Source organism: Micropterus dolomieu, linkage group LG14 (assembly GCF_021292245.1).
Source record: "Micropterus dolomieu isolate WLL.071019.BEF.003 ecotype Adirondacks linkage group LG14, ASM2129224v1, whole genome shotgun sequence".
NCBI lineage: Eukaryota > Metazoa > Chordata > Actinopteri > Centrarchiformes > Centrarchidae > Micropterus > Micropterus dolomieu.
In genome coordinates this window covers 10,602,321-10,629,934 of record NC_060163.1, presented here as the reverse complement: position 1 = coordinate 10,629,934, position 27,614 = coordinate 10,602,321, and the positions used below count along the sequence as shown (strand labels likewise).

Genomic DNA, 27,614 nt, shown 5'->3' with positions numbered 1-27,614 from the left:
CACACACACACACACACATATTGACCACACATGCACACAATGGATGTGCCCACACATGCTTCACACAACGTCCTCTGAACTTGTCATGAGCTTGTCTTTTCAGTGACTCATTATCATGAGTTTAGCATGAACACACTAGAGCAGCGTTCATGTTTTAGCTGTAGTAGCTGTATTCTTTGTGCTCAGTGTTGCTGCCTGAATTGGAGGAGAAAATACTTCAGATTGATTGCACTCTGCAAGGGCACCAAGATGGAAAACATCAAGCACATACCATAAGGACAAATGAATCATGTACTTCAGTCATAAATGATTAATCGGTTCTGGCACACACAATGGAAGATACTTCAATCCAATATAATTCTCCACCACTGCCTTAGACATTCGCTACCTGGGGGATTGATAGTAATTATATTTTGCTGAAGAGCAGGGAGCAGAATCAAATCTAAGAGCAAACTTTGCTCTTGTGACTTTGGCAATTTGAAATAATTTTGATGTGATCTACAACATGCACTTTTCTGTCATTTTAATAGAGGGACAGAGAAATAAGGCTGCAGTAACTTCCAACAGTGTGTGCAGGAAATAATAAGAATATCAGTGAGACTGCTCAGAAATCTGCCTGTGTTTTCAAAGGACAAAGCAGGTGTTATTACTGTGGAGTCACTCTGCACTCTGAAAAGCTTAACATTGACCTTATCCATTGAAAGTACGCTGATTAATCACCACCAGGTCTTTGCTGCAACTGACTTTCAATGTCCCTTTCAGTATAATTCTGGCTATACAATGAATTTTAAAACCCTTTTCCATACTGAAATATGTTTTGAATTAAAAACACGATAACACAGATGAGGTACTAGTGAATATATTGTACCTCATGGTTTATAAATCTCATTTTGATTTTTTTTCTAACATTGTTTCAATGAAACTGATGCTGCTTTGGTATATTGCCACCGGCTTGTTCCTTTAGATCTTCATGTCTTGTCCCTTTGTTTTTCACCACAAGCATGCCAGTCGTGCTTTGCTCATCTAGTTGTTCAAACTTTCAGAATTTGTCGAATAATTTAAAATATGGATGTGGATAGAAATAAAATTACTTTCTGATATAAAATGTAAGGGTTTTGGAATCTGTGCAGTAGATGGGTTCATCCGGTAGCTGTGGACGGGCTTCAGTGGCTGCAACATATTCCTTAGAGGGGAATTGCGCCCGTCAAAATCACATCCAAAAAATTTCCTTCTTTTTGCCACAGACAGGTTCAGTCTGTTACATCAGGTGTCTAACTACATCATGGAAAGGATCCCTACCAGTGACTCACGTTGACCCCATTGTTTTTAACAAGAAATAGAAGTCTTGCTCAAGGACAATTCTCGCTCTGAAATCTCACGAGAGGCGAGTTTTTGCATGAAGACGATGGTAGAAACATGAGTCAGAGATGTAGAGAAGAGCTTGTTGTGTTAGCAACAACTCGCCTCTCACAAGGTTTCAGAGCGAGAATTGTCCTTGAGTGAGACTTCTGACTTCTTGAGTTCTGTTTCTGGTTAAAAACAAGGGGTGTCAGTCATAGGGAATATTTCCATGAGATTGTCAGACACCTGGTGTAACAGTCTGAACCTGTCTGCAGCAAAAAGAAGCACTTTTTGTGGACATGATTTTGATGGCTGCAATTGCCCCCAAGGAATATGTTGCAGTCACTGAAGCCAGTCCGTGGCTGCCGAATGAAGCCATCTACTGCATGGGTTCCAATACTTTTTTTTACCTACTTGTCATTTCAAACTAAATCTGTGAAAATAGGTCCCATTTGTATTGGTATTAATATTTGGTAGGATAAGATGCAATCACTAAAACTTTCATTAAGGTTAGGTGTCAAAGTAAGGATTTGGTCCTGACTGACTTTGGCCTTTAGCTCAAGCCACAAAGAGATTTTCCAGAGTTACTGTACACATCAATCAAAGCGTCCACACATTGCCTGAACTGCATATTTATTATGTAAGAACAGATTATCATAAAGACATGAGACAAACACACACAGAACATATACAGTAGGCTGCTACAGGGAAGGAGTCATCGACTATCAATTACAACCCCTTTCTTTGTGGGAATCAAAACACTTGTTATGTATTACATATTACAAAGCATGTAATATGCAAGTACTTTACACTTGAGAATATTTATATTAAAGCAGCTAGAACCAATACTTGTATCAATGTATCAAATGACAATGTGAAAACAATGTGAAAGGGGTCACTCATGGTGATGAAAGTAGCGCATCTGCAATTCCCCTCTGCTTTACAGAGCTACATAGTGAGTCTCAGCTCACTGTTTAGCTATCCGGCCCACAACTTTACTTTTCTGATTCAGTCTCACTGCTCTCACAGTGTTGCAACTGTTTTCAGGATAAAGACCCATCACCTACTCAGCAAAATAGCAGAGAGACACAGTTAGCAACTAGCTGATAAAGAGCCAGCAATTTCCCTCTGGTTGGTGGAAGCTTATGGTCTGCTGATATTCTTTTGGGTGGAGCATTTACACTTGCGACAGTTTGTTTATCTTAAGAAATTTCAGCAGACCAGACAGTTTTTATTGCTGGACAAAGGGTGTAGAAAGAGTCAGCTGTACTCCTGTACACTGTTTAAGACCCCATGAGGATTCAGCAAGGCAAAACACCAACACAGCCGCATCTTCCACATCTCTTTGTCCATGTTGCACCTTCCCACAGCTCCCCTCTCCATCACTCCGTTTCCCTAACCGCCGCTCCATAGCAACAGAACAACCTTCAGTAAGTGCTGGCTAAGAGGTTCATGTTCCCCTGCTGTGCTCCAACCACAAACAACAACAGCCCAGATTGTTTAGCTGCCTCCATGACATTCAGTTTAATTAAAGCACTTCTTGGAGGTGAAGTCACAAGAGACAAAAGCACCTTTAATTTGGGTTCCTTGTGATTACATGTCCTCTGCTGTCACTGTGGAGAGGAAGCTGTTGATAAGAATCGGTGCAGGAGGCCATCACAGCGTGTTATTATTGTATTTTTTTTATCAGCTGAATGACACATTGCTGGCAAAGTAGCATTTTACCTAAGCTCTATTAAAACTAATTGAATCATTACCACGTTTGTTGGCCTCTTCGCTTTTGAACACACCATCTCAGTCTCTTGGGAGCTTTAGATTTTTGTGTTCATTATGTATCTGCTCTACTGGGGCTCCTCTTTCTGGACTTTCCCCCTTAAATCTGGTGACAAGCAGTGGCAAAGTACTATACAAACAAACATGAAAAGAGCTTTAAATTTTACAGCATTTCCCTAGAAGAGTAGGATCTGTAGAGCACATGACATACTGGCTCAGTCCAGCTGCACACCTGAGACCCTTTTTATGCTCTTAAGCCCTCACCTGCTAAATGGAGTTCTCTAATGGTATTGAGTTGCAGTGTGTAGTATAGGGAATTTAGACTCACTCAAGCAAAAAATTACCTACCCCTTTAAAGGCTCAGAGGATGAAAAGAAACCTGAGTATTTTATCACGGAAATGTCTACATGCAACTTTGAAGCTCAAATAAGACATGAGCAGAAGAAGAAAGATCAATACAGTTAGTGGTAAAAGAAAAAAGCAGTTTGGTCCTGGCTGTGCAGATTTATTTGAAGTTTATGCAGGTTTATGCAAGGAAGGATGGCTTTGACAGCAGCGTTATACGAGATGAAATACTCCACCTGAATGCTAAAGAGAAAATTGTTTTCGAAAGAAAGTTGCAGTTCGGAAAATAAATGCTGTATCTTAGCCTGATATTCAGACCTCTTCCTTTGTGAACTTTTGACCTGCATGGCCAATCTTCTGTTGTCTTTGCTTTGACGCTTGCCAGTGACGATGAGAGAAGCAACCCCATTCATCCCCTCATTGCTTCCAGTTTCCATGTTTTGTTGAGAGAAGGAGGACAAGTTGGATTTTTAATGATCTCTATTAATAATATAGAACGACAGCATGCTCAGCACTGGAAAATGGCTATTTTTCGGCAGTCCTTTCACACCTTGTCATGATTCCTCTGTGACTTCCAAGCAATGATAATATCACAGAACATCTAAACACAAGTCAAACCCATTCCCCTTTCGTGAAGTTTTTGTATAATATCTTTAATGCACTTGGAGAGGCAGCTGTCAATTTTATCAGGATTGTTGGTTCCAACTAGGACTGGAGTGGAAGGGGAAAGGAGAAAATTATTATTGACATATGTAAATATATTAAGACAGCATGGGCGTGTGAGAGAAAGTTAAGGAAGAATCCACAAAAGGAACACAAACAGTGGAAAGTAGTGAAACAATGAGAAAAAGAAAAAACAACTGCACACAGGTGGGCGAAGCCGAGATGAGCTAACATCGGGAAAAGTGCCGATGTGGCAACAACACCGGCGTACAGTTGCGGTGATTAAAGAGAATTATGCACGACCTGTAAGCCGAGCCTGCTGGTCTGATATTCTGTGCCAGAGGCGAATCTGGCAACTCTCCTGCTGGAGCAGAGCTGCTCTTCAAGGGTAAATAGAAGAAAAACAAGACTTCACTGCGGAAGACTTGTGTAATTATTTATTTAATTTACTTATCAAATTATTCAGAGAGAGGGCGGATGGGCTGTGTAATCATCGAGGTCGTCTTCCTCTGGCCTTCTTGTCTTATGGCTTTCTGTCTATTTTTTCTGAGTGAAAGCAACGCCCAGTATAATTTCTTGTCTTTGTGACTGTTTGTATATGGATATACAGTTAAGTGTGCACATAAAAATATGTCCAAAGCACCACAGAATATATCTAAATTGCTTTCAGCTCATTCTCAAAATATCTATTACCTCATCCCTCCTCTTTAGGCACAAAAAAATAGCTCCCACTGCGCTCTACTGAGCAACAGAAACATAAATCATTTGCCAGCTTCTTGACAGACCTGAACTGCACACAGAAACACACACCTTGTGTTGTGTGTTAACCATGGCTGCTACTGAAACTTACAGTCTATATTGTTCAAAAGTAGCCTACAGCATCAATGGACACATTTGTATCCCACTAGCCTGTTTTCACTCTTTTCTATATAGGATCAACTTGAAACATTGAGTTTGGTGATAAAAAGGGATAATTGTTAAGGGAATTAGAGAACATTTTCAGTTAGAGGCAAAAGTGTTTTCATTTTGTTGAGTCATTTTGTTTTATTTTATTGTCAAGGGAGCAGCTTCGGGCTGCAGATTATTGAAACCACTGAATAGAGTAATGGAGTTCTGGGTTAGGGAGACTCATTCATGATCCTAAATAGTCACAGGTGAAATGTGAATTCTTCCATGAAGTGATATTCTGTGGGTTATTGAAAACAGTTTGTTATATTTATTGGGTTTTAGCCATGCTAGTGCCATGGCTTGATTGATAGCAATGTCGATTCAGCACTTTGGTTCCAGACTGAAATATCTCAGGAACTGTTGGGTGGATTGCCATGAGATTCTGTCCAGACCATTTACTGTATGTTACAGTACAGTTCATGGTCCAGAAGATAAATCCTACTGACTTTGCATTTGCGTTGAGTTTTCCTCGACCTCAATGTTGACATTTTTGGATTTTATTCATGTCTTACAACTCTTGGATGGATTGCCAAATTTGGTTCAGACGTTTATGCTCAGGATGAATTTTAATCTCTTTGATTCCTCAACTCTTCCTGTTGCACCATCAGGACACATTTTCCTAATAGCTATAAAACTAATATTTTTCCTAAAATTCAGCTGCTTTTGTGTTTAGTACTAATTAGCAATTGTTAGCATGCCAATACACTAAATCAAGATGGTGAAGTACTTAAACATTATACCTGCCAAACTTCAGCATGGGATTATTGTCTTGGGAACATGTTTCCATGCTGGTTTTAGCATTTAGCTCAAAGCGCTAAGAATAGCCTCAAGCCAAGCTGTAGACTCTTATTTATTGGCACTGTGCGATTGGTCACTTTAAATGCATTGCTATCTGTAGCAAGATACCCTGACCCAGCCGGTGATTCAAATTAAATATGCTAGCATGCTAGCTCGCTCCTATAACTCAGCTCAATAGGAACAAGAAAGAAATACATTTCATATTGGAACATACTTTGTACAAATAGTTACTATAGGCTAAATGTTGCATAGTGTAGTGTGAGTGGTATTGTATGCAAATCCACAGTTCATGGCGTCAGAGTTCTGTTATAAGGTGTATCGTATCATTGATCCATTATATAAAACTATACTTAATATACACAGATTGTAATATTTTGGCCACTAGTATACAGTAGATGATATCAGTGTACTTCATACCACTAACAGCAAACAATACAAGGTGGATGAACTGCAACTGTGAACATTCCTGCCAATTACAAAAAGCTTTTTAGGGATTTAATACTTTTCATGAGCTGCTATACTACCATATTTTCACCTGTGAGTAGCTTCTCTGTTTTTGTTGAGTATTGCATTGTGGGACAGTATTATTTTATCCTGCATACTGGGTATCCTAATTATACTTCATCCTGTCATTTACCTTTATGAAGGTGCTACATGTTTAAAACATGGTAAGAATCATAACATTGAAAGCACCGTCTTCTAATACAAAACTAATTAGAAGGCCTCTAATTGGACTAATCACCTCTTAATGCTCTGTTGTGCCCTTATTAGGAGAAGAGACTTATGAAGTATGTTGTTCAGGATCTGTGGTGGACCACCAATCTGCCTGCTTTGTTAAAATTAAAAGCCAGCGTTGTATTTTTAGCTTTGGAAACAAAGTCCTCTGTGTCTGTTGGGTATATTACTGCAGACAAATGTTCCCTTTGAATAAAAATGCCCACTCTTCTGACACTCATGTCTGCTGTGATTAATGCCTGCTGGGAGGTGATGTCAGTGTGTGGTACCTTTTAATGTGTCATAGTCAAAGTCAGTGGAGATGCTTTGAAGCTAGACTGAACCTTCCCTGACCTTCATCAAATTGTTGACGTCACGTTGCATCTGCTGATTGGTTGGTCGTCTCATTGAGCGATGTCTGTGGTTTAGCAGTTTGATTTTACATCTTTGAGATAAGACTGCGTACGTGTGTGTGCATGTATTTCCTTTTATGGGCTTATCTTTCAGTGCACCATGAACCAGAAAAAATATATTTTAAAAATGCACCATTTATGCCATATGAAAATCTAGTCTTTTCCTGCCTGTACTGTAGTTTGGTGAAGGCATACAAACCGATCATATGTGAAGTGCAAACTGGTAAAAATGTTCATTCTATCAGCAACTTTGTTAATGTTAAACTGCTGTATGTGTGTTTGTGTTTGTGTGTGTGTGTGTGTGTGTGTGTGAACATGTGCTTAGGAGGGAGAGGGAGGAAGTTGGGAGTTGTGGGAGAAAGATACTGTTGCTTCTGACAGACTTAAGAGAAGGGTGACTGACAGAGGTGAAATTGCTTGGGAAAGGATGCGAGGCACCTCCCACCTCCCACCTCCCTCCCGCTCACTTTTGCTCCAGCCTCCTCTTGCTCAGCCATGTAGTGGGAACTACTGTAAATGTGCTCTCTCACTCTCTCTCTCTGTCTCACTCTTTCTTCAGTCTATTTCCCTTGGGTAACTGCAGAATATGGAAGAGAGTGGAGTGAGATGAACCCTTTTCTTTCTCGTCTGTTTTTTTCTCTGTGTGTTTGTAGCGATGCATCAGGCCCTGGACACCCTGAGTGACAGCACAAGCTCCACAACTGCCAATGACCTGGACCTCATCTTCCTCAAAGGCATCATGGAAAGCCCAGTGGTGAGAACAACTTTATAGTGTACACTATTAGATGTATGATGAAATATGTGTATGTGTGTTTGACATTCAATAGAGGACAGTCAGAACTTTTAATTAGAATGTGTCTAGGGATGGACAGACTAATGGATAAGTCATTGTGAAAGGACTTCAAATTTAATGTACCTAAATCACACAGGCTAGTTATATGAAGTTGGATGCTAGTTAGTGTCTGCTGCAAAATTGTATGCGCGCAACTTTACATTTTGTAGTTGCAGTCTTGCATTTTGCACGTTTGCCTTAACATTTATATTTGATTTCAATTTCATTTTTTTTATGTGCCATTTCCTGCATTAACACATTATTATGTTGTCACAGAGATTTGCATGCGGTTATTAAAATTATATTGCAAAATGGAAACTTTATATTCACACCCATTATTACATTTAAAATTCAAATTTGAGCTTGCAATAATTATCTTAAATAGACAGCTTAAATTCATCAAGTTCGATCACATTACCATGTTAATGGTCTTGCTTCATTGTTTTCTCATAAGTTGGAAATGCAAATTAAAGAGAAATCTGGTATTTTAATTTCACTCAGTGTCACGCTGCACTGTGCAATAAAATTCAGACAAAAACCCAAATGCAGAGTGAAATAGCGACTCATCTCTGTGCTGCTTAGTCTGGCATATGTTTTACCTGGTAATGGTGATTTAAAGGCTTTGAGTCATTTCATAACTTTTCTCAGTGGTTTGGTGTGTCTGAAACAGGATGTTGGGATAGATGCTAATATCTTTGAGGGTTTTTGATTTTTAAGTTTAAACTTAGGGGGGACGAAGGAGGCAAAATGGTTGCCATTAAAGATTGCTTACCCCCTCATTGCTTCTAGTTACAGAGAAGGTGGACAAGATAGATGAGGATGGACATATTTTTAATAACAGGCACAGCAGAGAGCTGCTGCTTGTGTTGCCGATGGTATATTGAATATGCTGCTGTAAAAAAGTTAGGTCGCTGAAAAGCCTTGGACAGTTTTTTGCTTTGATGCAAAAATACTTTAATTAATTAATAATTTATTTTTGGCATCTGTTTGACATATAACATTTAGCTGAACAACACAAGAAATACATCTTTCTTTTTAAGGGGTTGTTTACATTTCCTGTTTCCCAGCTGTCAGTCAGAGCCAAATATTGAAATAGCAGTCAGTGAGACATGTTTACAAGTTGACATTACTTTGTACACTAATTGATTTACTGCAAAAACCTGTTTGAAAGCTGTAGTTGAGGATCCTTCTTTCGTTTATAATAACACAGAATTGAAAATGACTCACTCCATGGTTCAGACGAGTTCTCTGCACAGTATACTTCAGGAGTGGAGTTTTTACAGATGTTTTGATAAATTTTTTCCACTGTTAAATGTGGTGATTATTGCTGCTTGTTATGATATAATAAGATTTTGGGTGAAACCTAAAAATCATCCCATATAGTGGCAGATGAGAATATATAGAACCAGCTGCACCTATACATGCATTGTTCTTTTTTGTTCACAGCCTGTTTATCTGTAAGATAAATGTTCAAATCCATGTTGCATTCGTACAGATTTCTCTTGGGCAGTTGCCTAGACATTGGATTAAAGCTTGTCCAGGATGGAAGCAAATCTGTGAAGTTATTTCAAGGATACTTTGCCTTTTATCCAAGAAAACTCAAACATTGCTGGCAATTGTCTTTTGTTGTTTTGGCTGGTCTGAAAAATATTTCCTCCTAAAGTAATATATATAATAATATATTCACACTCTTCCAACCTTTCAAACAGTATTCACCCTCTGTTTGTCTGATTGTGTACGTTTTAGAAGTTTGTGAACAAAATTTGAATTTAGAAGTAGGTCTGTAAGGACGTTTCCTTGCTTCTCCTTGTGCAAAGTCTCTCTTATGAAGCCAACCCAACTAGTTCACCATTTATACATGGAGTATAGTGATGTCGTTGTCATTGAGAACAGCTTTTTGAGAGAGTGCAAGAGCAGTGGCAGACTTTCATCCAACTGCATGTCATGTCGATGTGTCAAAGTCTTTCTCTTCCACTTCTTGCCATATGCACAAATTCACAAACATTTGTGTGTGGAACTGTGGAAGAGAAGGAAAAAGTACGCTGCTGTGCACAGCAAAAGCGTGCAAGGACAAAAAGTATGGATGCAGTTCATGTCATATACAATTCATTCTTTGCCCTTTCCTTTATGTTGTTATTGTCATTAGTATGGATTACAACATGTGTCTTTCTAAGATTGCACTCACTGTTAGCTGATTTACACTGAGGTGGAAGCTTTTTGTGGGCATGATGTTGCTCTGTTCAGGGAGACACATTGGTTGGCTGGCTACTCCTCAGACCCAGACAGAGCCGGAGGTAAAAAGCTGTGCAGTCTTGTTCAGTAATTCAGAGGCAGGAAATTTGGAGATGGACTATCCACAGGGAGCAGCAGGAAGTACTGCATCAAAAGCTTCCAATATTTCTGAAAACAGAGCCTCTTCTGCCCCCTTCTATCCCTATTCCTGTCTCTGTCTCTTTGCTTTTGGTTTCTTTTCACTTAAGACTGATTAATTTCCTCTGCACAAAAATGCACATGTGTGCATACGTGCCGGCATGTGTCTTGTCTCTGAGAGTTCTTGGGGGTTCCTGGTGTATTGATGCTGTGTGTAAAGAAGACGCCTCGCTGAAGGACGTGAAAAAGATTTCCAAGATGATAGTTTCTCTTGACCCCCTCATGGAGCTATAAACCCCTAACAAGCTGTCACTGTGCTGAGAGTTTAAAGACCGTGCTAACAGCAGGATGGAGGTACAGAGCAAGGGTTGATGCGTGTGTGCATATGGCATGGTGACTTTGGTGAATTGTGCAGATTGCACCACTCGCACTACAGAACGATGCAATCAGCACAACCTACAATTCAATAATGAATCTGAATGATGATTAGACCCACAATGAGCAGATATTGACAACAGGAGTGATGATCATGCAAAATAGCTTCCATGGTGCTCAACTATTTTCAGCTATGACTGGAACTGACTCAGTGCTTGGCTCCATATCTAACTGAGCAATCAGGGCAAAATGAGCTGACACATGCTTTTAGATATTAGATATTTAGTTATGTAACCCAACTTCCTCGCTATCAAATTTTCCCTGTTCAGACTCTAAATGAGACTCCAAGGTCTTTGTAAAATAGTGCAATGTGGCCTCCAAAACAATGAATTCTGGTTTTGCTACACAAAACAGCTGGTGCAAAACAATTTAGTTATTATGTGGCAAGCGGTCAAATCCTGACAATTATTACCCTATTTCCTGCCAGCTATTGACATTTAGCTAAAAGTACGGAAACAGAAATCATGCATAAAAGCTTGTCTTCACTGCGCTGAAGTACGCCACATCTAATGCAGCACTCAGTGCTCACCATGGAGTAACAGTCTGATTTAAAATAAAATCCTAATGTCTTCAAAAAACGGTTTGTTAATATATGTTGCCTTATATTGGAGCTGGCATGGATTAATTTGCACCTTGGAGAAATGCTACTGAATGATACATCTCAGTCAAAGTCAATGTGAGAAACTGTCTATTACCATTACATTATGTGGCATTAAAGTGGGCCCTTGTAACCTTTGCTTTATAACACCAACAGTGGCCACAAGTGACAATTACAGGATAAGGGTTCATGCTAAAACCATAGTGTAACAGTAAACAATGATTTTGTGTGAAGTGAAACTGCTTTATTCAGTGTTTCTACTGGTTTTAATCACTGGGTCCATTTGTTTTGGAGTGGAGACCTCTGCACATAATGGGAGGAATCATTGAAGGAGCCCTAACCGAGAGAAGTTGACTGCAGTGAAGGCAATAATGGCAAAAACAACGGTTCCTGAGATCCCACGCTGCTTCATGACATCATCAAACTACGTCTTTTGTTACTGTTTTGATGTGAGAGAACCCCAGTGGCAGAAGATTACATGCTGTGTGTTAGTTTTCTGACATTAGTCATCATAAGCTATTGGCTGTTTGAGAAAACATCCTGCTGGGGCCTTTCCAGTGGTCAAAACATGATAAAGTTCCCCTATAGGGTGCCATTCCAGTGGAAAAAATGCAATTCAGTGCCATATACTGGACGGCACATAGCTGGTGCCCTTTTTACTTTTTTGTCCCAGCCCCTCATACAGCCTGAGTCAACCACTGATTGCAGAATTTACAGAGTCTTTCTTTAAATAACCTTCATCAGCCACTATTAATGACCAATAGGAGCAACACTGAGTGATCAAATTACATTACAAACCACTGTACTATAGTGGTAAGTTGTGGTACATTTTCACATTTTAGAAGCGAAGGCTAGCTAACTTAACTAGAGATCCATCAGAAATATCTCATGTAGATGCAAAATATTGAATGTACAAATGCTTTGTCCCTTCCTTTTTGCCTTGAGAACATGAGTGCTCATTAGCTTTTACAGCGAAAATGTCGAGGTTGAGAGGAGGAAGATTAGTAGCGTCTTGTAATTAAAACGCCCAGTGTATCATACATGAGTTTTAGAGACCTCTACATCATCAGTGTGATCATTTCCCCCCCAAAAACTGATATATACAATCAGATACATGCAATGCACGGATGATCCACCAGGGGGCTGAAATTCATGCTCTATAGGTCTTTCAATTGTGACAGCCAAAATGGAGGTCGTCAATCGGTGACCTACAGGTTATGATTATTTACTAGATTGAACTAATGTATAGTTACTTAAGATTTGATAACTTATTTTATAGTAAAATCATGTTGAAAATGTGTGTATCAAATTAGATACAGCAGGTATGTAAGGATGTTGAAAACAGACCGGGCAATGGTGCTCTGGGCGATATTACTGATTGAATTTTTTTTTTTTTTGCCGTTTTAACTCCGAAACCCGCCGATGTTGTTGCTCCGAGTCTAAACGGGCGCCATCTTGATTATTGCGCAATACCTGCAAACTGCCTGCCTGCTGTCATCTTTTTCTGCAGAGAGGAAACATGCCGCTTGAGAACATACGGTGTTTTTTTTTGCCATTTTGTAGTCGATCCGTTGGAGATATATAGACATGTATCAAATGAAAGGTCTGCTCAAGCCGGATCGATTGATACCCCCTCATACCCTCATTTGGAAATTGGTTGTATGGACTGAAAAAGCGTTTTAAAGATATCTATCAATAAAAGTCAGCATTTTAACAATAAATATTGCCAAAATATGGAAATTCGCCTGGTATATTTGAAAATGTTGAATGATAACTGTTGTATTTTAGTTTATTTTCATCAGACTTACAGTTACAATTGCATTCTAGGTGTATTAGATTATATTGCATTAAAAGCGTCCTCAGGATGGTTTTGATGGTTTATTGCATTAAAATATAGCTTTTTTTACCAGGCAAGGATAAAAATATCAGATTTTTTCTTTATTGCATCTCCATGCAGTCTGTAATGGTAAAATAAATATATTAATACACAATGGATTTATATTCCTTAGCTTCTGACTTTTCAAACGAGACCAGAATTATGCATCTAGGCGAAATGGTTGAGGATTTATTCCTGATTTATTTTGGGTATGTAATTTTAGGCGTTTTTTTCTGGAAAAAGGGGAGTGTTTTTTTTTGCCATTTTGTAGTCGATCCGTTGGAGATATATAGACATGTATCAAATGAAAGGTCTGCTCAAGCCGGATCGATTGATACCCCCTCATACCCTCATTTGGAAATTGGTTGTATGGACTGAAAAAGCGTTTTAAAGATATCTATCAATAAAAGTCAGCATTTTAACAATAAATATTGCCAAAATATGGAAATTCGCCTGGTATATTTGAAAATGTTGTATGATAACTGTTGTATTTTAGTTTATTTTCATCAGACTTACAGTTACAATTGCATTCTAGGTGTATTAGATTATATTGCATTAAAAGCTTCCTCAGGATGGTTTTGATGGTTTATTGCATTAAAATATAGCTTTTTTTACCAGGCAAGGATAAAAATATCAGATTTTTTCTTTATTGCATCTCCATGCAGTCTGTAATGGTAAAATAAATACATTAATACACAATGGATTTATATTCCTTAGCTTCTGACTTTTCAAACGAGACCAGAATTATGCATCTAGGCGAAATGGTTGAGGATTTATTCCTGATTTATTTTGGGTATGTAATTTTAGGCGTTTTTTTCTGGAAAAAGGGGAGTGTTTTCAACAGGTTAAGTAATTTATGTATACATCTGTAGATCATAATTTTATTGCATATCCTTCATTATGCATTCTATTAAGCTACATACAGTCTTATAATTTTTTAAGGAAACTAATTAAAGGCATAATTAGGTATATTTAGAGCAGATATTGAGAAATTTTGTAGCCTATATTGTATTTTCCTGCTGTATCGAGATGCTAAATCTCTAATTGGATGTTTCCAAGACTGACTTCATAATAATTGTCTTTTGGTCATTGATTTTAAATACAAATTGACCAATTCAGAGGAGAAATACACAGTAATTTGTGTTTGGTTTGTATTTTTTAAATGTCAAAAAAGTACAGCATTGAAGATATCCTGATTATGGGTGGCAATTCAAGTGACATGGAGCAGTTAGACGAAGATGTAGATGCTGATGATGATAAAAGGCGTAAAACATGTTATGTTACTGTAATAAAGTCCAAATGTATCAAATATGATATAAAACAAAACACACATGCAAAGGGCTATTAATTTATTTTTTTTATTTGGCATTAGGTTTAATAACAACTCAACCACTCCATATTCAAAAAATTTCTGGAAATTGTTTAATGGTTCAGGCTTTACAGGGTTAACAATGGAACAGGAATTTTGAAAGCCACCAATTTCAGTACTTGGCAGAGTAACTGTTGAATAGTTGGTATCAATGACGGTATATCAACAATTTGAAAAACTGATACACTGGTACATGCACAGTATAATAAGACATTCCAATAACATTTTATCTCTTTAAATATAAGCAACAAGTTTAAAGTGGTGTCAGAATAGACACATGCCTCATATTTGTTGGTCATGTCCATGGCTCTCAAAACAGTGTAATCATAGTGTCCACACTGGCATGTTGTCCAAGGGCCAGACACAGCTTGCTCCATCAGGTTGCAAAGAATGCTGCCAAAACACCAAATGAGCGAGGTCCTGCTGTCGTGTCACTAAACAGGGCCGAAGAGGTCCATGTAGGTGTTTTAGTCCATGTGCAAATAGGTTTGTCTGTGCAGGTGTGTTTGGTATGTTTTCCCTGTGTCTGCAGTATGTGTGTAATAAAGTACACATGATGATTTGTGTGCAAGACCTTGTATATGCAGGAATTTGTGTATATGTGTGTATCTATTTGTGTGTATATGTGCACCATTTCCTGTCTCTCTGCAGGGATTCTTCCTGTCTTCCTCAGCAAACAAACAACTGCGCTGCCAAAGGAGTCTGTAGTCCCACCAGAGAAATCCTCTGTGGGACTGCGTGACATTGTAAATGTTAAAATACAAAAGAGGCGTGCAACTGTAAATGATTTTCAGTTTTATTTGCAAAGAAATGTATGATTTATTCCCCTAGTTTTGTACAAAAATAAAATAGAAATATCCCCAAATCCACATCCATGATACAAAATTATCCAATATGAGCCAAGAGGATCAATTCATTCATTTTTTATCTTTTTATCAGAGGTGTGGAAGCCATGTCCATATAGGCACTGAACCCTGTGTCCTTGGTAGCAGCATGGGAGAAAGTGAAAAATTAATGTTGGTTGAAATATTGATTTTTCATAGCAACACGCTGGAAAAAGCTACAGGGCACAAGATTGGACTCAAGTTTGTGCTGAGCTATCTTGGTTTTTGTATAATCCAGTAAAGATTTATGAGTACAGGCTGTGTGTGGCTCTCAACAGGGGTTGGTTTCAAGTTGCTATTTTTGCTGTTTGTTATTGTGCCCTTTTCTGTGTTACTGAATCACAACAACCAGAAGAAGTCACATAATTCAGAAAACATGTCATTACAACCCAGCAAGGTGCATTAACTGCTCACTGAGAAGCACTAATGGAACTTAATATCCCTTTTCAAAGACTGAAACTTTGTAAAACTGATATACTGTAAAGTATAGACAAGGTTATCAAGGAATCAGGTAATCCTGGCACTTGTGATGAGAGAAAGTACTGTAAGTAACATCTGTTGTACATTCATTAAATCCCAGGCCCATGAGCAGTTTGAGGAACCCAAGCTTGAGGCTGTGAGGGAGAACAACGTGGAGCTGGTCCAGGACATCCTCAAGGAGCTCAGCCCGTTAGCACACATGAGTCAGGCAGCCGACGAGCTGGTCCGCATCCTGAAGGAGCCTCACTTTCAGGTTTGGAGGGGCAGGGCTTACATCTCACAGCAGGCTGTAGCTTTAATTAACAGGCACTCAGGCTAAATCTTTGATTACTTTTCAAAGTGATAGTTGTGCTTAATGATGCGTGATGTGCTAGCATGGATTAAATTGATTTGGCGCTACAGTAGATTATGTGTTTCATTCCATGTAGTGTCTGACAATAGCTCTGCAGCATATCATGATTCTATTACCATCTTTTCTGCAGTTCCTGTAGTGGAAAAAAATTACTATTCGTCACTGCCATCATCAGTTGTTGTGTCACCTGTTGTTCTGCTCACAGTCCCTCCTGGAGACCCATGATTCTGTGGCGTCCAAAAACTACGAGACCCCTCCCCCCAGCCCCTGTTCCTTCATGGACGCAGCCCTCAACAACCAGCCTGTTCCCCCAGATGCAGTCAGGATGGTGGGCATCCGTAAGGTGTCCGGCGAGCACCTGGTAAGTCTGCCCAGCTAAGGAGCAAACCACTAAAATCGCTGAGGCAGGATAAATGATTTCTGTTTCATTAGCAGCTCATGCACTCATTATAATGAGCGTTTTTGTTGCATTGTTAAAAAGAGAAACAAGTCAGATTTATTATGCTTTCCAGCACAGCAATAGTTGAGATGTTGATTTATACAAAGGACTCTGATATTTTTGCCAGGTGCTCTATTATCTCACCCTCATACTCTGCCGTCTTAAGGGTTATTTGACACCTTACTTTAGGTTTGCTGCCACCATGTAGGAAGTTACTTGTCAACTTGCCACAAGTTGAGTAAGCGTAAGTGGAGTCTAAATAGGACACATAGGAAGCAAAAACATCAGTTGACCATTTATACCTATCAAACAAGCAAACACACCCTGAAATATGTCTGTACTTAAGCCTAAATATCTTCTTAATGGAACAGTGGGTTATTTTTTTGCAGCCAGTGTCTTGTGGCCATTACAGTAATTGCAGTTTAAGATATTTCTTCACCTATCAGCCACAGCAGTTACTGCTTGTACATAACACTCCACATCACTCCCATGGACTTGCCTTTTGAACGGCAGAGCAATGGAGGACATTGTAAGGCTGTTCTATCTAGTTTTTGATCTTTTGGTTTGTGTGAAATGGAATCTGTGTTGTTGAATGAGTCTAGTTAGCCCACTTAATAATTGATTATTACATTTTGACTGTACCTGTGTGTGTGTGTGTGTGTGTGTGTGTGTGTGTGTGTGTGTGTAGGGAGTGACGTTTCGAGTGGAGAGTGGCGAGCTGGTGATTGCCAGGATCCTCCATGGCGGTATGATTGACCAGCAAGGTCTGCTCCATGTGGGTGACATCATCAAGGAGGTGAACGGCAAAGAGGTGGGCAATGACCCGAAAGTGCTCCAGGAGATGCTAAAGGAGGCGAGCGGCAGTGTGGTACTAAAGATCCTGCCCAGCTACCAGGAGCCACACACACCAAGACAGGTCAGCAGGGGGTGGATAAACAAATCAAATCAAATACATACCTTTCAACCAGTCATGATTCTTGCATGTTATTTATGTGCATTTTACCCGTTGGTTTGTGGACTACCGTTTTGAAGCCTTGAGTTTGGCCGATAGCCCGCCGCCATTTTGATGTTTTGCAACCAGCGGCACCGGATGTTACCATATTTGGATGAGACAGTGGAGCTAACGGCCGTGTGTGGAGCCAGCTAGCTTGCTTAGCTAGGTGCATCTGTAATTCACATTAACTGTCATTTTAACAGGGCTGACAATTTTTTCTAGTGAACAACCGGCTTAAAACTAAATGTACTCACCAGAGAAAGTGAACATCCAACTCCTAATAAGCTTTTTCAACGGCACTGGTTAAATTTACACACTGCCATGGGAATGAGTCACTCTAGCCTGATTGACAGGTCGCCATGGTAACGACTTGTAAATTATAGATAATCTGAAGCATACTCTGCTTTATGGTCTATTTTCATCCAAAGAATTTTCTACATGAACGTCATGTTGTATTGAAGAAGACATGAAACTAGCTATTGAGACCATTAACTCATCAGGAAAGTGTTTACTGAGGTAATTATTCAGCTGAGAAGTAGGGGAATTTTACCATTATTTCTAATGGAGCCAGACTTCTTTTTGCAACCAGAAAAGCCGCCCTCTGCTGGCCGTTCGATAGAATGCAGGTTTAAGGGACTTGGCCGTTCACATCAGTTTGCTGACCGGAAGCTTCCTGCTTGATACCACACTGTAAAAATGCTCCAATGTCCTTCATTGAAAACCTTACTTAAATGTTTTTTTTTTAATTAATATTACTGTTGCATTAATGTATATGTTGCATTTTACTGCTTTAGATGTGTGCTAATTTTACCTAATGAAGTGGATTAAGTATTTGCCTATGTAGATTTATAAAGTTGCATAAAATAGACATATAAGTAAAAGTAAAGTACATCAAATTTGTATTTAAGTATAGTACTTAAGTAAATGTACTTAGTTCCACCACTTCTTCTTGAATCTCTTTCAAAACATAATACATTTTTAATCACCCATCCTGAAATAGATATTGTACAAAAAGTTCTGAGTAGTTTGACAGGATACTGTCATTCTCATCAATCAAGTAAGTACCACTTACTGTCCTCCCTTGCATCCTCCCTGTTGTCTGTAACCTTGTATGCTGTGCCAAGAATCATATATCTGATTCTACAGTGGGGCTTTGTAGATGACATTGGCTATTTGGCTATTATACCTGCATTACAGTTGTGTCAATTATCCAGATGCAGCATAATTTTCTGCTTATACATAATAGATCAATAATGGAAGTCTTCATGAACAAGAAAAAGAGTGATCCTGCAGACAGTTCATGACACTGGAGTGCTTGTCTTTTTGAGTTTGTCTTTTTCTCCTGTGGTGGTAAAATTCACATCAGACAGATTATATAAGTTTGTTGGATATCAAATATTTGTAGGAAATTACTCAAGACAGCAGTGTTTTCTAATAGCTAAAAAATGATTGCCGCAATTGTGGCTCTCATTGGGTTGTTCTAGGAAATGAACATTAAGAGCCAGAGGAGGCTAGTCACACTGACAATCTGACCCAGTTTAGAGTGAAGAAAATAGAAGGGTTATCTTGCCTGGTTACATATTGCCAGTAGGATGGGAAGACAGAGCACATCAGAGGATGCAGTGTGTACAGCTCGAGATGTGTTGGGGACAAGGCTCTGTGACTGATTGGTCTCAGTGGTAGAGAGGAGAAACACTAGAGCTTGAAGAAGCCGTGTCAAATGAATTCCCTACTCTAGACCAAAATATACAAGAACATAATCTACAAGAAAATTATTTAGAGACTGTTTTTGTGCTAGGATTATTAGCAAAGACATGCATCAATTTCAAGCATATTGTTGCTTTTTAGTGAAAATATCTCAGCAACTGAAATGTTAATTTTCAGATGGATGAAAGTTAAGTCAGTTGGTCAATCCAGCACTTTGTCCAAACTGAAATATCTTGACAACTGTAGGATGGATTACCATGACATTTTGTAGAGATATCCATAGTTCCCAGAGGAGGTCTCCCACTGACTTTTCTTCTAGCAGCAGCTGGGCTGACATTTGTGGTTTTGTGAGAAAATGTCTTAACAGTTATTGGATGTAGCAACAGGAAATTGGTAGGGGTCATTCTATGTTCCCAGGGCCCTATGTTCCCCAGATTAATATGGCACATAATGGGAACATGCGAAAAGGGTCATATGTTCCCCAGTTCTAGGGTTAAGATTATGGGGTTAGGGAGTAAGGGAATTTAGGACCCTGGGAACATTGATCTGCTCCCGACAGTCATGTCCTCCACAGGTTAAATTGTAATAACTTAAGTTAAATTTTTTGTTAACTTAGCCTTTTCTCTGGCACCATCATCAGTTACAATTAATAAAAAAATAACTTGTCCAGTTGTTTGGTTTATAACAAACTACTCCCATCAGCCTTAGCTGTGCTTTGTATCAATTGCTTATTAGCAAAGGTAATGATACTAACATGCTAAGCTAAGATGGGGAGCATTGTAATCATTATAAAAGGTAAACATCATCAGCATGTTAGTGTTGTTATTGTGCGCATGTTGCCATACTAGCATTAGCATTCAATTCAAAGCACTCGCAGAGATGCTAACATGGCTGTTGACTCTTAGCCCTGGTAGATTATTCTTTTGGCTTTGAATTAGCCAAAGAGATCAGAGAAATCCTGAAAAGACTTGTAGAGGAACTGGGTAATCTGTGAAATGAAATGAAAATGTGCAAACTACCTAAACTCGAATGGGCTTATTTGCACATGACAACAGTTATACAGTATCTTACAAAAGTACACCCCTGATATTTTTGTAAATATTTGATTATATCTTTGACAACAACAGAAATTACATTTTGCTACAATGTAAAGTAGTGAGTGTACAGCTTGTATACCAGTGTTTGCTGTCCCCTCAAAATAATACATCACACAGCCATTAATGTCTAAAGCGCTGGCAATAAAAGTGAATACACTGCTAATTAAAATTTCCAAAATGGGCCCATTATTTTTCAGCACTGCCTTAACCCTCTTGGGCATGGAGTTCACCAGTCCTCTTCCATTCCTCCATGACGACATCACAGAGCATCCGTTTGAGGATGCCCCACAGATGCTCAATAGGATTTAGGTCTGGAGACATGCTTGGCCAGTCCATCGCCTTTACACTAAGCTTCTTTAGCAAGGCAGTGGTTGTCTTGGAGGTATGTTTGGGTTTGTTATCATGTTGGAATATTGCCCTGCGGCCCAGTCTCCAAAGAGAGGGGATCATGCTCTTCTTCAGTACATGTTGGCATTCATGGTTCCCTCAATGAACTATAGCTCCCCAGTGCAGGCAGCACTTATGCAGCCCCAGACCATGACTCTCCCACCACCATGCTTGACTATAGGCAAGACACACTTGTCTTTGTACTCATCACCTGGTTGCCACCACACACGCTTGAAACCATCTGAATCAAATAAGTTTATCTTGGTCTCATCACACCAAAGGACAAGGATCCAGTAATCCATGTCCTTAGTCTGCTTGTCTTCAGCAAACTGTTTGCGGGCATCATCTGTAGAAGACGCTTTCTTCTGGGACGACCGCCATGCAGACCAATTTGAAGCACCGTGCGGCGTATGGTCTGAGCACTGCAGGCTGACCCCCCACACCTTCAACCTCTGCAGTAATGCTGCAGTACTCGTATGTCTATTTCCCAAAGACAACCTCTGGATATGACGCTGAGCACGTGCACTCAACTTCTTTGGTCGACCATGACGAGGCCTGTTCTGAGTGGAACCTGTCTGAGAATGAACCGCTGTATGGTCTTGGCCACCGTGCTGTCAGTTTCAGGGTCTTGGCAATCTTCTTATAGCCTAGGCCATCTTTATGTAGAGTAAAAATTCTATTTTTTCAGATCCCCTGAGAGTTCTTTGGCATGAGGTGCCATGTTAAACTTCCAGTGACCAGTATGAGGGAGTGTGAGAGCGATAACACCAAATTTAACACACCTGCTCCCCATTCACTCCTGAGACCTTGTAACACTAACGAGTCACATGACACCAGGGAGGGAAAATGGCTAATTGGGCCCAATTTTGACATTTTCACTTAGGGGTGTACTCACATTTGTTGCCAGCGCTTTAGACATTAATGGCTGTGTGATGTGTTACTTTGAGGGGACAGCAAATTTACGTTAATTTAAGTTATACAAGCTGTACACTCACTACTTTACATTGTAGCGTAGTGTCATTTCTTCAGTGTTGTCACATGACAAGATATAATCAAATATTGACAAAAATGTGACGAGTGTACTCAGTTTTGTGAGATACTATACAGTAGTAAAAGAAGAAAAATTAATAATCCCATTTCCAGGGATTCCAGTGTTTTTCCCCACTGTTCTGGTAAGACCTGTGGAAACTGAGGGCAGCAGCCAATCCGGCAGAAATGGTCTTAAATTGCTGTCTTGTACGAAAACTCAATGCCCTCCCATTTCTGAAGGTTATTTATTGAAAAGGTGTGCTCTGAGTCGTGGCTCTTTCATACATTTCTAAAGGTGCAGATATTTCTGTAAGAAAACATTTCTATAGTAGATCATGTTAAGACCTTCACTTTGTGAGACCAGAGTGTGCAACTGTTAAGTTTTGCTTTTTTGTGGTACCAGCTCCAGTGCATACTTGAAAAACCTAATAGTGGCTGTCTGTCAGAGATGTTAAAGAGTGATTTGGCGGTGCTCACAGTGTAAAGGGCTTTGTAGGTGGATGCTGTACTGTGTGAGTAGTTGCGACGATTAGAATTGCTCCCAAAAAAGTTCCCTCTGAATGTAATCCAGCTGTCTTGTGCCTCACGCCTGGAGCTGGGTCATCGCATGGTGACTAAACTCAACTGACAGCTGCCTTTGGCCAGTTGAGACTGTGTGTGTGTGTGTGTGTGTGTGTGTGTGTGTGTGTGTGTATGTCCATTGTGTCATTACAGTGGAATGAGACACACACACCATCAGTAAGGGCTGGCAGCCTTTTTTTATGTTCATGCATCAGTTCAGTACGAGGAAAGGCGTCAAGTGCAGAGGGGATGGAGGGGATGGTTGCCATGGCTACAGATTTTGTCTCTCTCTCTCTCTATCTCTCTCTCTCTGTCTGTGTGTCTGTCTCTCAGACTCCTTTTCCTGTCAGTGGGGGTTGGGATACAGGATTTAGTTTATGAGCTGAATCCTGTTGCCTTGAGATGTTGGGAAAGTGAGCTGAGAGATGGAGTAAGATTTAAGTGTGCAAGGCTGTTTCATAGTGATGGACGCTTACTCAACCAATCCATCTACCGCAGATCATGTACTGTTCATACACCAACCACGGAGGCAGCATAGGTATACATTTGCAGCCTGTTTATTCAATCACTCACAAATCAATGTTTATTTTTTCAATCTGACCTGTCTGTTTTGATATCCATTACAGCAGTTTTACTGAGACACTCCTTCTTTTCAACCTCTTTATCCTTTTAGGCCTTTGTAAAGTGTCACTTTGACTACGATCCATCCCATGATAACCTGATTCCCTGTAAGGAAGCAGGGCTTAGCTTCAGCAGTGGAGACATTTTGCAGATTTTCAACCAGGAGGACCTCAACTGGTGGCAGGTCAGTTTCCACCTCATAAAAAGGTAGTCTTTTGTGCATCAATTGCTTGAGCTAAGACTGAAGAGTTTTATTCACCTTGTTCGCTTGTTTACCAATTCTTTGTGTGCACATGTGTGTTTTCCCTCGCAGGCCTGCCACATAGAGGGAGGCAGTGCAGGTCTCATTCCGAGTCAGCTGCTTGAGGAGAAGAGGAAAGCGTTTGTAAAGAGAGACCTTGAGCTCGCTACCACAGGTACGCCTCTCAGCAGCATTAAGCAGAGCAGAGACACGCTTCTCATTATGCAGATTCGACGCAGACTCCTCGCCGCACAAACACACGGGCAAGACAACATCTGGTCCTCTCCATATCATACAAGCATTTCATCTGGCGCCGGGGCCTCTCATCCTCCTCTCACCTGTTTGTTGCTCTTGTCAGTGAGAACTGGAGAACTGGTAATGAGCATTGCGTGACTCAGGCGGCCTGATCCAATCTGCTGGTTATTAAGCAGCGGGGTCTGACATTCATAAACAGCCCCCCCCCCCCGGTGAATGGAGCATTGAGAGAGGAGCGTTGATAAGACCCCGTAAATACAAACTTAATCAATAATCATCTCCTCTGAAAAGAAGCTTTGTTCCTTTAGATTAATCTGCTCCGTATAGAGTCCTCAGCAGCAACAAAACAGGTGGTGAGTCACAGCCCGCTGCATGCCCTTCACTTGTGGAGGAGAGGAAGATGACAGCCCAACTGTACTGCCCTTGGAGCCTGGGAAGGACACATCTGTCTGCTAGCACGCTTTCCACACATTATACCAACTGAGAGCATGGTTTGAATAAAACATTTTATCAGGTTATTTTTGGATGTTGAGGTCTGACATTATTGATCAAATCTCCAAATTATCCAATCTATAAATTAAGATTCATAATAAGCCCTCTGGCTCACAGTATTTGTTGTCACAGCTTGATGAGTTGCATTCTGTCATGGATGTGAACAACTGAGCTCATGTTTGCTTCCACGTATGTATCAGTTCATAAGACATTCTCCCCATGGCTAAATAATCTGCCATATTGAACAGACCGCCTAGTCACAGGTGTTCTCTTGGCAGCAGACTGGTTGCATCGACTCATCAATATTGGTGCGCAGTGCCACCTAGTGGTATTGTCTCCCTGTAACCTTCAAAGACTTTGGATTTATGACCCAGCAGTGCTTTCAAAGACATTTCACCTTGATAGTACATCATTTTAACAGGGACTTTGTTGAAGTGGCTGGCAGAGACAAGCATTTCTTTAATTGTGTTTTGTGCATTGCTGTCTGTCTCAGGTCCTCTATGTGCTGGGATGGGTGGCAAGAAGAAAAAAAAGATGATGTATTTGACTACCAAGAATGCAGGTACTTCAGACTCACCACACAAAGCGTAGAATCACAGTCTCTTGTTTTGCGTGAGCTGGACAACATGTTAAGTTAAGGTTTGTTATGATTAGAATTCGATCGCCATGAGCTGCGGATATATGAAGAGGTTGCCAAGGTCCCGCCCTTCAGGAGGAAGACGCTGGTTCTGATCGGTGCGCAGGGGGTCGGCCGTCGCAGTCTGAAAAACAAGCTGCTGGTGTCGGATCCCCAGCGGTACGGCACCACAATCCCCTGTGAGTGCACCAATTCATCATCAGACTAATCCACAAATCCACACGTCATTTGGTGCCTTTGATGTGTTTCTGTTATTGTTACAGTTTTTGTTGTATTTGTTGCATACTGTGTTGATATTGTCACTTTGTGTGTTAGTATATTCCCCTTCTTTTTGAGATTTTATCCTTGCATTTTACCAGTTAGTGTTCACACTGTGCAAAATATCTATTTCTCCCTCTATTTATAATTTCAGTCACCTCCAGAAAACCAAAGGTGGATGAGAGGGACGGCCAGCTGTACTCATTCATGACCCGCAGCGAAATGGAGTGCGACATCAAAAATGGTCGTTTCTTGGAGCACGGCGAGTACGACGGGAACCTTTACGGCACTAAGATCAACTCTATACATGAGGTGATAGAAACAGGAAAGATCTGCATACTGGACGTCAACCCACAGGTAGACGAAGCTCACATGTGTATGCTTACCTTCTTTCATTTCCTCTCTGCCTTCATTCCTTGCTTCTGTTCCTCTCCCATCTAAACCTTTATCCATTATTCATCATATTTTCCAGTGTAAATGATTTTAGTATAAAATTCTAGATTCAAACCAATTATGCACAGCTTGTGCTATTAAAGTATTTTCAGGCTAAGCACATCATCAATATTTATCAAAAAGGATATCTTAATGATCAGCATTATTTGGCTTACTAACACACATTAACTTGATAAATGTGTTAGATGAAGACGCTGCAGTTGCATTTGAATCAGTTCTTATAACCTGGTGTGTGTTTTAACTTTTCCCATCGCTTGCTGTGCAGCGATGCAGTGATTGTAAAAATGTCTCATATACATTTGTTTTTCTCTAAAGGCTCTCAAAGTCCTGCGGACGTCAGAGTTCCTGCCCTATGTTGTGTTCATTGAAGCTCCAGATTTTGAGGTTCTCAAAGCTATGAATAGGTCAGCAATTGAGTCAGGAGTGGTCACAAAACAGATGGCGGTGAGTGTGTGTTCTCTTAAAGGCCCAGAAAACCTATTCTTTCATTCTTTACTATGACAAATGGGACTGTACATGTAGCTGTCAGTAGCTGCACACACACAGTTTTGGCTATTTCACATTAGACATTGCTGTCTCTGCTGTTTGGTCTGTGCTTTTGCACTGTTTTGGACAGGGCTTTGATATTAAAGGGCAATGTCAGGTACTTTTGTACACCAATCAAGATTTGGCAACATTTGGATCAAAATGTCATGATAGTTTGTGGGTTTTTTGCGGGTTTTGATTAAATGTGATCAAACCACACACACACACACACACACACACACACACACACACACACACACACACACACACACAGTAGTGATGAAGCAGATTAGCTGAGTTTCTTAATAAATTATATCTAAGGATGTTTTTTTGAGAAATTTAACTTTGATCGTTACTTATTTTGTCATAAATATTTAATGTTACTGGGAAAAACTTCAGATTTAAATGTTTGGAGGGGTTTTAAAAGTCAGTGGCCTTACCTGAAATATCTGAAATAGTTAGATTGAAACGCAAGAAAGTTCATTGTTTTAGTAATTGGAATACCTAATGTGTTCACTCAGCATAGAGGAATACTAACAAGAAAGTTGCATTCCTACCATTTAAAAATTAACAAATTTACCTTCAGTTTGGCACCACTTTCACAGTTTACTCTGTTCTTCCATCCAAGTAATTGCCTGCTCATTGCATTTATTTCCACTCAGTTGTCTCACTATCCCGTGCTGCTCCCTACAGGACTCTGAATTAAAGAGGACGGTGGATGAGAGTGAACGCATTAAGCGGGCCTATGGACATTACTTCGACGTCTGCATCATAAATGATGGCCTGGAAGCGGCTTTCCGAAGTCTACGGTCGGCACTGGAGAAACTGTCAACGGAGCAGCAGTGGGTGCCTGTCAGCTGGGTCTTCTAAAAGTCACCAAGAGCTCACCAGCAAGGTGCCGGGGCCTCAGGTCGAGGGTCGGGTGACGATCTCACATTGGTCTTCATGCAGTCATTGGTGGTGGAGGATTGTAATGAAGGGCCAAGTGTCAAGACTCCGTGCAAATGACCAGCCTCATGTAGAGCGTTTTTGTACAAACTTCGTGTTACTCTGTTGAGCCTAATGTCAAGTTGTATTTTATTTGTCAGAACTGGAATAATTTTATTGATATTTGTTGAGAAGGATTTAGAGCTGATTATGAGGTCTAGTGCAATAGTGTGAGTGAGTGTGCGTATGTTATCATAAACGTGGAAATAGACTTAGAGTAAAGAATATGTTTTGCAGATAACACTGCTCTATCGAAGGTTTTCGTTGAAGGATATTAAACTTTTTAGCCTTTCCAAATTTTAAATACTTTATGTAGTGAAATGTTTACATTGGATTGGTAGGACTGATTGGTTAAGGAAAGATACCAAATGTCATATTTGTATTAAATTCTCTATATTTTACCATTGTATCATACAGTATGATTGTATGTGTTCAGAAATGTGCTTTATCTTGTATGTCTCCACTAATTTGAAAAATGAACAGCAATAGTAATATTTTGAATAATAACATATACATGAAATGCGTCTCCTCACACACACAAATGAACACACACACACACACACACACACACACACACACACACACACACACACACACACACACACTGACACTGATGTTGATTACATTGTAATTAGTTTTCCCATGCTGGTAAAGCATCTGCTTTGTCTGACAGTGAGAAGATCCAGCGAATGGATCACAGTGTCAGACTACTGCCTGCTTGATTCTGTTGGAGTTGTATT

General features: G+C 40.0%; 1 protein-coding gene across 2 annotated transcripts in view; it reads left to right on the top strand.

The window, feature by feature from the left end:
• The window catches only part of mpp2b (MAGUK p55 scaffold protein 2b), a 44,345-nt gene extending 17,062 nt beyond the window's left edge, over positions 1-27,283 (top strand). For both annotated transcript variants that reach the window (XM_046068929.1, XM_046068928.1), the window contains 11 exons: positions 7,649-7,749; positions 15,940-16,092; positions 16,397-16,552; positions 17,319-17,546; positions 23,079-23,210; positions 23,340-23,442; positions 24,508-24,576; positions 24,669-24,830; positions 25,064-25,266; positions 25,678-25,806; positions 26,581-27,283. In XM_046068929.1, the coding sequence (XP_045924885.1) occupies positions 7,649-7,749; positions 15,940-16,092; positions 16,397-16,552; positions 17,319-17,546; positions 23,079-23,210; positions 23,340-23,442; positions 24,508-24,576; positions 24,669-24,830; positions 25,064-25,266; positions 25,678-25,806; positions 26,581-26,757 (1,613 nt within the window). In that variant the 3' untranslated portion in view covers positions 26,758-27,283. The remainder of the gene's footprint in view (positions 1-7,648; positions 7,750-15,939; positions 16,093-16,396; positions 16,553-17,318; positions 17,547-23,078; positions 23,211-23,339; positions 23,443-24,507; positions 24,577-24,668; positions 24,831-25,063; positions 25,267-25,677; positions 25,807-26,580) is intronic.
• Positions 27,284-27,614: the final 331 nt, after the last annotated feature.